The sequence below is a fragment of the Macaca nemestrina genome, chromosome 1 (genome assembly GCF_043159975.1).
Source record: "Macaca nemestrina isolate mMacNem1 chromosome 1, mMacNem.hap1, whole genome shotgun sequence".
NCBI classification, from domain to species: domain Eukaryota; kingdom Metazoa; phylum Chordata; class Mammalia; order Primates; family Cercopithecidae; genus Macaca; species Macaca nemestrina.
In genome coordinates this window covers 86,756,088-86,766,949 of record NC_092125.1, presented here as the reverse complement: position 1 = coordinate 86,766,949, position 10,862 = coordinate 86,756,088, and the positions used below count along the sequence as shown (strand labels likewise).

Here is a 10,862-nt window from a genome sequence, read left to right as displayed (position 1 = left end):
TGGAGACACTTGGATGTTGCGGGAGACTCTGTCCCATCAGGACCTGGCCAGGCATGCATCACAGGTGTGCAGCGCAGGGGCAGGGACACTTGGGGACGACAGCAGACTGCAGCAGGTAGAGACAGTGAGAAAGACAAACTGGAGTTCTCAGGATTGGGATGTTGTTGGCGTGCTGACAAAGATTATCTACTTGGCCAGGCTCTGGAATCTTCTCCTAGGGTCCTCTGTGCCCTTTCTTATGAAATCGTTTTAGCAAGAACCCTAATTTGGTTTAACCATAATATCTGACCACCCTCAATGGTACCTGACTGGGTTCCTATCAGACCGTTTGCAACCAATGTCTGATCACCCTGCCTGCCTGCAGCAAGGACTCTGTGAGGTGGGTTTAGCCCCCAGACCCCCCTCAGCCCTGATGTCTCCTCACAGTCATTCCCACCAATGGACCCCACACTGCTCCTCGGCTTCTCCAACCCCTGCCCTACTGTGTCGGGGTGGAGCCCCATCTACCCTGAGGCCCCAAGGAAAGGGCTCCACACCCATCTCCATGGTCCCAATGAAAGATCTCCTCACCATGCTTTAGCAAGTGTCACGAGGAATTTTCCTTTGACGCTGGAGGGTGGCCAGAGCAGGGGGAAGAGGTGGACATACGGAGACGAAGCAAACGAGCTGACACAAACTCACTTTATTCAACATTGAACCAGCTCACACGCTGGGTAGGTCAAACTCACAGACATCGCACCAAAGGCCGGGAACTCGGAAAGGCTGAAAGGCTTCATCTGGAAATAGGCACTGCTCACAAGCCCAGCTATACCCAAATCTCAACATCTGCCTGCATCTATGTCCCAGACTTTGCAATCCTGTCCCCAGTGCTGAGTTTCTGTCGACTAGACGAATTTATCTACACACAAGGATGCTGCAGGCAACTGAGCTACTGCTACGAGCTTTGCAAAATTCAACTACTAAAGGAAATGGGGAGAGAGAAAGAGCCAGAGAGAACAGCAAGATGAGACACCATGGCAGGGCCTGGAGATGCTAAATGGGGTTAGCCACCTGCCAGCCCCCTCGCCCAGGAAAAAGGAGAAAGAGAGTTCCTTCTACGGAGGCAGGTGGAGCACAGGGAGGGCTTCTGGGAGACACAGAGGCAGGGTGGGGGCCAGGAAGGGGGAGGTGGACAGAGCGACGCGGATAAGGCTGGGCGGGGCCCAAGCCCACCTCAAGAGGAGGGCTGCCTCCTCAGGAGGCATCAAGGTGCAATCCAGTCTTCCTTTCTCTTCCCTGAAGACCTGAGTTCCAGCCTTCACAGAGCCTCATGTGCGTTCTTCTTTCTAGATGTTAACCCCAAATTCGACACTCAATGGTGCACCTCAGGTACCTGCCAAGGATCTGTGGGCCCGCATGGAAGGTGCAGGGTCTGGGTCCGTGGATGACAAGGTGAGGGGCAGATAGGTGACAGAGGAAGGGCATGGCCCAGAGCTGCCGGGACTCATGGAAGATGGGCTGTGGCCAGGACTTCAGGAAGGGTCGGGCACAGGTCGGAAGGGTCCTCAGGTCCAGCCTCTACCGGGAGGTGTTTGTAGCCCCCAAAACACTCACGCCTCAGGGTGAAGGATAAAGGGACATTCTTGAAACACACAACTATATAGACGGACCCAAGGCCGGGCGCCTTCCACGCTTCCCTGACAGCCACACGCTGACACTTCCCAAGGAGATGAGGATCCATCCCCTCCTGCCTCCAACTCTGGGACTGCCGCCGGTTGGCGCCATCACTGCATGGGAAGGTAGAGGGAAAGACAGAGACACAAAACAACAGAGAAAGAGACACACAGAGGCAGAGACAAAGACAAAAGGAGAGAGTGAGAGAGAGCAAGAGAGAGTGCACATGAGACAGTGCATGAGGTACTGTCCTGAGCACAACCAACCCAGGGCCTAGCCCAGACTTCTGTCTCCCCAAGGCCAAAGCCTTGTCACCTATGGCTGGCACAGGCAATTGAACCATTCAAGGCCATCTGGGTTGCTGCGGGCTCTGGGGTTCAGGCCAGGCCCTGGGCAGAGGCAGAAGAAAAGCCCTGAGGCTGAGTTTCTTGCCTGCTTCTGCCTTCAGAACCCTAGGGCGAGGCAGAAGCCTCAGGCACTTGGCATACCAAGTGTCCTCCCTTGTGAAGGTCAGGGACACCTCAGACCCTTCTCAACCTAAAACCCCTTCCTATCACCTTCCTTGACCACCCACCCATTCCCAAAATCAGCCCTGCAAGGCCACGGCAGTGGGAGTCAGGCTGGGCTTTTAAGCCTTGACCTCGGGCAATGGCCCCCCAGTGGCTCGCTGCTGCCTACGTCCACCCTGGCCTGATGGTGGACAGACCCAGCGGGGATCCCACACCTGCAGCAGCATGCTGAGGCCCAGGTTCCGGTGCTTCTTCTCCAGCTCCGACACCGCCTGCAGCAGTGACCTGAACCGCTCAGTGGGGTCAGCCAGCTCGTCCTCAGGTAGCCCCTCCTCCTTCTCAGCCTCCTGCAGGAAGTGCTCCTCCTCCTCCACAAAGAAGGCCCGCAGCTTCTTGTAGTCAGTCAGTGCCTTCTTCCTACGGTCCATCACGTGTCCCTGCAGACAGGTGGCAGGAAAAGACCTGTGTCCTCGCCCACTCTCCCCAGGCGAAGGGGAACCTGTTCCCTCTTGAAGGAGTTAAGAACATGCCACTCTAAAACATGCTGCTCAGGCACGAGTGTGGTGGTTCACGCTTGTAATCCCAGCACTTTGGGAGGCCGAGATGGGTGGATCACTTGAGGTCAGGAGTTCAAGACCAGCCTGGCCAACATGGTGAAACCCCATCTCCACTAAAAATACAAGGTTAGCCAGGCGTGGTGGCACATGCCTGTAGTCGCAGTTACTCAGGAGGCTGAGGCAGGAGAACCACTTGAACCAAGGAGGCAGAGGATGCAGTGAGGCAAGATGGCACCACAGCACTCCAGCCTGGGCAACAAGAGCAAGACTCCATCTCAAAAAAAAAAAAAAAAAAAAAAACTTATGTTTTTTCTCCCACTAATCTATCTTCCTTTTTTTTGAGATAGGGTCTCACTCTGTCACCCAGGCTGGAGTGCAGTGGTGCCATCATAGCTTACTGCAGCCTCAACCTCTTGGGCTTAAGTATCCTCCCACCTCAGCCTCCCAAGTAGCTGGGACCACAGATGCACCACCACACCTGGCTAATTTCTTAATTTTTGTACAGATGGGGGTCTCACTATGTTACCCAGGCTGGTCTCGAACTCCTACCCTCAAGCAATCCTCCTACCTCAGCCTCCCAAGTTGCTGGGATTACAGGCATGAACCACTGCACCTGGCCCTGTTAGTTTAGCTTATGTCAGTTTAATTCTCCGGCCCAGCCTGGGACCCTAAAAGGGGAGAAGTAGAGTTCTTTCTCCCTGACACTGCAGTGGTCAGCTGCACATGAAGACAGTTCCTCTCCCGTCTCCCATGGCCAAGGGAACAGTAAATCCTTGAGTGGCCCTGCTAGGTCTAGAGCCTGTCAGGCACGTTACTGTCAAGGCAGGACACACACCCATCTTGCCAGAAACTGTCCCTGCTGTGCCCACACCAGAACTCCAACAGCTGAAAACCATCCCATCAGCCTTCAACAAACAGCGTTCACACTTGCCACTCTTCAGCTGGTTTCCAGCCAACCCCTAACCTTGGAAACAGGAGAGCAGAGGAGGATGCTACTGTGATTTTACTCAGAGTCATGGATGGCTTCCACCTGGCCCTGGGCCACACAGGGCAGGTGACAGCCATAGTCATGAGAAGCCAAGGCTTTTGTTGCTGAGAGAGAATGCAAATGACAGCTGGGTGTCTGCTGGTTGGCTGATGCGGCACACTGCAAACTCCTTCCTTTGAATTTAGGTGGCTTCTCTCATCCCAGCATCTAAGCCACCAACCCCCAAAACAGGACAGATTGAAAACTCCAACCTAAAACCTGTGGGCAAAACAAGTCCCTTGGGGGTAACACACAGTTATTAAAAACTTGGAGGTCCCCAAAGCCTTCCAGCCTCACTTGCACTGGGCAGTGTTGACCACTCACAAGGCAAGGAGAAGTTCAGAGCAGCCCCCAAGGGCAGTGTGAAGTGCCAGGGGTCCGACTGGCATCAGGGACTCTGTGTGTCACCTGTCACTGAGTGAGGCCTGCACCTCAGGCCTGTGGAGAGTAGGCAAGGGCTCAGCACCACCGGGAACACAGAGAGTCTACCTCAGCCTCAAGCTGGGGTAAAAATGCGGGCCTCAGCCTCAAGGTGCAGCCAATTACCCAAGAGCTGCTGCACCTTTGAAAATCACTCTGTCTTTCAGGTTAAAAGGAGGAAGTAGGAATTTATGAAACCCAGAGAAAATGGCACACAGATTTTTTACTACACATGAGGAAAAAGTCACCAAAGAGAGTTTAAACGACTGAAGAGCTTTACTTGTGAGTAACCTCAAAGAATCTAGTGGGATGTCCCTTTGCCCTTTGGGATGTAATGCTGTGGAAGGCACCCAAGGAAAGTAACACTGCTGTGGTCTGAATGTCTGTGGCCTCCCCAAATCCCCATGCTGAAATCCTCATCCCTAAGGTGATGGTGTTAGGAGGCAGGACCTTTGGGAGGTAATGAGGTTGTAAGGGTGGAACTCTCAAGAATGGAATCAGTGTCCTTAAAGGACCCCAGAAACACCCTTACTTCTTCCATGTGAGGACACAGTGAGAAGGCACCATCTATGAACGAGGAAGCGTTCTCAACAGACACAGACTGTGCCAGTTCCTTGATCCTGGATTTCTAGCCTTTAAAAAAAAAATGAGCAACTCTCAGATCAGAACAAGAGGACCACAGAAAGTTACAGATGTGTTTTAAAAGAAAAAAAAAATTAGCACTTTGGGAGGCCAAGGCAGGAGAATCGCTTGAGGCCAGGAGTTCAAGACCAGCCTGGGCAACACAGCAAGACCCCCATCTCTACAAAAGCATTCTAAAATTAGCCAGGTGTGGTAGCACATGCCTATAGTCCCAGAGGCTGAGGTGGGAGGATCGCCTGAGGCCAGTTCGAGCTGCAGTGAGCTACAAGCAGACCATTGCACTTCAGCCAAATGAGACTGTCTCTTGGAAAAAAAAAAAAAAGAGTAAGTCTGATGCTGCCATCACCTACAGGTAAAATGTGAGGCGAAAAAGAGGCTTCCACTGACTTTGGCTAGATTCTATTTGAAAAATACAAACACATCCTAGAAAAATACCCTGAAACTCACTAAAGTCCAGAGGCCCCTCCTCCAACCAACCAGCTGAGCAGTTCAGAGGCCTGGCCTGCTTGGCCTGGTGGTCCCTTTGTCTAGAGCCCTGAGTCCCCGGTCCCCTCATTCCAGGCTGCCCCCAGGCCCCCCACTTGCCTTCCACACGGCAGCTGCTGACTCCGCCTGGCCATGCAGGTCCCGGGCGTCATTCAAGTCCTTTCTCATGATTTCCACAGACCCCTTGTTCTCCTGGAAAGAGAGGAAGGTCACCAGGGGTGGGCAGAAGGTCTCCCCCAACCTAGCCCAGTTCTGAGGGACATCACCCCAGCTGAATGCACACAGTCTGACCATTCCAGAGATAATCTCGAAGCCCTGTTGTCTAGGGCAGGAACACACAGGCAGCCAAAAGGTTTCTTGGGCTTCACACCTATTCAGAAGGATCTGGGTGCTGGGGCTAAGGGGACTGTCTAGGTGGGTTTAGGAGTTGTGTGTCTGTAAGTGGCCCTGTTCAGTGTGAGTTCGGTCTGTACCACAGGTCTGCACAGCCTGCCCTACACCCTGCCCTGCCTGAGCCGGATGGGGGTCACTCTGCCTGGTGGCAAGAGCCCTCAATGCAGGAGGAGCGCCCAGGGGCACAGTCTGGCTGGCTTCCCCTCCCCTGTATTCAAGAGCGGGACCCCAGGCTGGCTGTTCTCTCCTACTCTGTATCCCCCAAACAACCCGCCATGGGAAAGGCTCCAGACTCCCAGACCCGTCGCTGCCAGACTCCCAGAGCGGGTCTCTGAAAGATGGGAGAGGGGACAGGCGGTGCAAGTGAGGGCTGGGTGGCCCGGAGAGCAGACAAGAAGGCGGGCCAGGCCTGTGGACATAGTGGAATACAGAGGGTCGAGAGGTGTGATGTCTTCCCCAAGGGAACAGTGAGTGGGGGAGTCAATCTGTGGGAACTAGAGGGGGGTCTATGAGTGTGAGGCAGGGCACAGCTAGTGGTGGGGACCACAAAGATGGACGCTGGTGGGGGAAGGACTTCGTAGAAGGTAGGGGATGGGGAGATAAGGCACCGCCCAGCAGGGGACACCAAGATGGGGACGCGGACCAGACTCGGAAGAGACGCAGAAAACGTGGGGAGGCAAGCTGCAAGGAGGAGGGGCCCAGCACACGCTGGAGCGGGGACCAGTGGCGGTAAAGGGAGGGGGACAATCCGGGGACAGGGACAGTGGAAATGGGAAGGGCCCAGGGCTCAGGGGGACCGGGGCAGGGGCGGAGAGGCGCAGGGCACCGCCCGGGGCGGGGCACGGGACCCCGCCGCGCGCACCTTGCCGCGCAGCGCCTTCCTCCAGCGCGGCTCCCACTCGGGTGGCTCGGGGCCTGCAGCCATGCGGCAGGCGGCGCAGAGCGGGCCGGCGTCAGCGCGGCACAGCAGCTGCAGCGCGGCCTCGCTGGCCGGGCCGTCGCGCGCGGGCGCCGCGGCCGCCTCCTCGAGCGCCAGAAGGCGGCGGCTGAGCGGGGGCCGGCCGGGCTCCACTGCGCGCTGCCAGCAGTCGTCGGCGCACTCGGGGCACGGGAAGGGCCCGTCCTCCTCGGCCCAGAAGCGCACCACGCACGCCCGACAGAAGCGGTGGCCGCAGTCGGCGCGCACCGGCTCCCGGGGCGCGCGCTGGCACAGGGCGCAGGCGGCCTCGGCGGGGCCCGCAGGGAGCGCCAGGGCTGCGGACGGCGGGGTCGGCAAGGGTGCGGGAGCGTCTGGGGAGGGCCGGAGACCAAGGCGACCGGCGACCGGACGGAGACCAGCACCAGGAAGACGACGCCAACGCCGGCGACGCGCACGGGGCGGGGATCGGACCGCGGAACGCTCAGCCGACGAGATCCTGGCAGCGGTGTGCTGCAAACTGAGGTCCCGGCCCCGCTGCCCTCCACAGACAAGATCCTGGCAGCAGTGTACTGCATCCGTAATAAGTCCGGGCCGCGGTGGGCTCCTCCGCCCGGATCCTAGCGGCGGTGCACTCCTCCGCCTTGGTTTTGGCAACTATGCTCTCCACCTGCAAGGTCCTAGCAGCGGCGCACGTCACCCCGTAAGTCCTGGCAGCTGCGCGCTTCACTCTCCTGCCTGCGGACCGGCCCAAGTCGTATCCTGAAATGTTACTGGGACTGTCCCTTCCTACATCAATAACTCCTGTAGAAGAAGGAAACAAAAGTTTTATTTTTACTTGAAGGTTCCATTTTTAAAAGGTTGTTCTTGTAAGCTGCTAAGATCTGAGCTGCGCGTTTCCCCGCGGTAGCTCGCCAGCGTGGGCTGAGGACGGGGTGCGAAATGGCCTGCGTGGGCCTCCTTCGCTGCTCTCATCCTACACGGACCCGCCCTGCGTGGGCACTCCCTGCGTGCAAGGGCCTGCCCGCGTGGACGTGCCCTGCGTGCACCCAACCTTCAGGGATCTGCCCTTGAACGGGCCCTTCGGACGTGGACACTCGTATACGCCCACCCTGCGTGGGATTTCGCTGCGTGGACCCATCCCACGGAGCCTCTTCTCGCGCGACCTCCCTTCTGGACCTCTGGGAAGCAACCCTGGTAGTCCGCTGTCTCCTGGCTGGCAGGAGCTCTCATTCATTCCGTGATGATGCATGACAAAACAGCATTTGTTAGCTTTTCTTTCTTTTTTTTTTTTTTTTTTTTTTTTTTTTTTTTGAGACAGAGCCTCGCTAGTGGCGCGTTCTCGGCTCACTGCAACCGCCGCCTCCCGGGTTCAAGCGATTCTCCTGCCTCAGCCTCCCAAGTAGCCGGGATTACAGGCGCCCGCCACCACGCCCGGCTAATTGTTGTATTTTTAGTAAAGAGGAGGGTTTCACCATATTGGCCAGGCTGGTCTCGAACTCCTGACCTCATAATCTGCCCGGCTTGGCCTCCCAAAGTGCTGGGATTACAGGCGTGAGCCACTGCGCCCAGCCGTTAGCTTTTCTTTTTTTTTTTTTTTTTTTTGAGACTGAGTCTGGCTCTGTCGCCCAGGCTGGAGTGCAGTGGCCGGATCTCAGCTCACTGCAAGCTCCGCCTCCCGGGTTCACGCCATTCTCCTGCCTCAGCCTCCGGAGTAGCTGGGACCACAGGCGCCCGCCACCTCGCCCGGCTAGTTTTTTGTATTTTTTAGTAGAGATGGGGTTTCACGGTGTTAGCCAGGATGGTCTCGATCTCCTGACCTTGTGATCCGCCCGTCTCAGCCTCCCAAAGTGCTGAGATTACAGGCTTGAGCCACCGTACCCGGCTAGCTTTTCTTTAAAAAATAAATTTAAAGGAAAGAAAGAAGCCTTTGGGAAGAGCAATTTTGTGTTTTTGTTTTTTAATTATTTTGAAAACAAGCAAGCATCGTTAAAAAAAAAAAAAAAAAAAAAAAAAAGACTGTGCAAGTTTTGCATTTTAAAAAATCTGGACCGGGCGCCATGGCTCACGCCACTAATCCCAGCACTTTGGGAGACCGAGGCAAGCGGATCACAAGGTCAAGAGATCAAGACCATCCTGGCTCATGGTGAAACCCCCTCTGTACTAAAAATACATAAATTAGCCAGGCGTGGTGGCGCGTTCCTGTAATCCCAGTTACTCTGGAGGCTGAGGCAGGAGAATCGCTTGAACCAGGGAGTCGGAGGTTACGATGAGCCAAGATAGTGCCACCGCACTCTAGCCTGGCAACAGAGCGAGACTCTGTCTTAAAAAAAAAAATTTTTTAATCTGTATTCCAAACAAGCGCAGGATCTAATGAGGTATTTTTGTCTTTGTTAAGATTTTTTTAATCGACTTGGAAATGCGCTAAATGCCCGTGGGAAATATGAATAGTAAGCCGAGGTTATTTCTGTGTAGTAAAGATTAGAAGGCTTCCAGCAGAGCCTTGCTGATTTGTGGAGTCAACTAGAAACTTGCTGGAGAGAAAAGTAAAAAAATATAAAAAATGAGCAAACTTCATAATGAACTAATCTTGCGAATGAGAAAATATCAAAAACGATAATTAGAGGCAAATTGCCAAATTAGGAACATTTTAGCCACAAATATACAAAGAGTTTAAAATTTGGTAAGGAAAAGCACAATGGAAAATGCACCTTGTCGTGGGATTTTTCAAATCGCAGGAAAAAAACGCACAAATGATTGAACACACATGAGAAAAAAATGTACACTCTGCCCAGTTAAGAAAGAGGAAAATAAAACGAGACTCTCTTTCCACTATTAAGTAAGCAGACAAAAAAAAAGCAACTTGGCCAGGAGCCATGGCTCAGGCCTGTAACCACAGCACTTTGGGAGGAGGATGGATCATCTGAAGCTGGGTGTGGTGGCGCACGCCTGTAATCCCAGCACTTTGGGAAGCTGAGGCAGGCGGATCACAAGGTCAAGAGATCAAGACCATCCTGGCCAACATGGTGAAACCCCATCTCTACTAAAAATACAAAAATTAGTCGGGTGTGGTGGTGCATGCCTATAGTACCAGCTACTTGAGTGAAGGGGTGGCCTGCCCCTCCACACCTGTGGGCGTTTCTCGTTAGGTGGAACGAGAGACTTGAGAAAAGAAATGAGACACAGAGACAAAGTATAGAGAAAAAGTGGGCCCAGGGGACTGGCGCTCAGCATACAGAGGACCCACGCTGACACCTGTCTCTGAGTTCCCTTGGTATTTATTGATAATTATCTTTACCATCTTAGAAAAAGGGAAGTGGCAGGATAATAGGATCATCCTAGGGAGAAGGTCAGCAGTAAGATATATGAATAAAGATCTCTGTGACGTAAGTTTAAGGAAAAGTGCTGTGCCTTGTTATGCATATACAAACATCTCCATAAACCTTTTTAGTGCATAAAGAGCAGCATTGCGCTAGCAAGTCCCTCCTTCAGCCCTAAGGCGGTTTTCTCCTTTCTCAGTAAACAGAACACACAATCCGGTTTTACACTGAGATGTTCCATTGCCCAGGGACAGGCAGGAGACAGATGCTTTTCTCTATCTCAACTGCCAAGAGGCCTTCTTTCCTCTTATACTAGTCATCTTCAGCACAGACCCTTCACGGGTGTCAGGCCAGGGGACGATCAGGTCTTTCCCTTCCCACAAGGTCGTATTTCAGACTATCACATGGGGAGAAACTTTGGACAATACCTAGCTTTCATAGGCAGAGGTCCCTGCGACCTTTGGCAGTGTCACTGGGTAGTTGAGATTAAGACAATGGTGATGAAGGGAGAGGAGGAAGGAAGGAAGAATGGGAAAAGAGAGAAAGAAGAAAGGGAAGGAAGGAAGGAGAAAAAAGAAAGAAAGAGAACGGAAGGGAGGGAGAGAGGAAGGGAGAGGAAGAGGGAAGAAATGAGGATATGTATATCATATCACTATTCATTTTGGAGGGAAAAACAAAACCTTGAAGGTCCAATACTGGGGGCATGGCTTAGTAAATGGTAGCAGCCATGAACTTGCACACATGTGCAATAGAGACTTTTGAAAGTAGACATTGGCATGGCCGGGCGCGGTGGCTCAAGCCTGTAATCCCAGCACTTTGGGAGGCCAAGACGGGCGGATCACGAGGTCAGGAGATCGAGACCATCCTGGCTAACACGGTGAAACCCCGTCTCTACTAAAAAATACAAAAACTAGCCGGGCGAGGTGGCGGGCGCCTGTA

The 10,862-nt window shown here is 53.9% G+C and overlaps 1 protein-coding gene across 1 annotated transcript; it reads right to left on the bottom strand.

The window, feature by feature from the left end:
• Positions 1-667: 667 nt before the first annotated feature.
• LOC105499688 (ring finger protein 187) lies at positions 668-7,257 on the bottom strand (the record flags this gene model as incomplete). The annotated part of the gene is made up of 4 exons (XM_024787035.2): positions 668-1,766; positions 2,378-2,599; positions 5,394-5,486; positions 6,550-7,257. Coding segments are annotated over 4 exons (1,026 nt in total), but the record flags the coding sequence as incomplete, so codon positions are not given.
• Between the last annotated feature and the right edge of the window lie 3,605 nt (positions 7,258-10,862).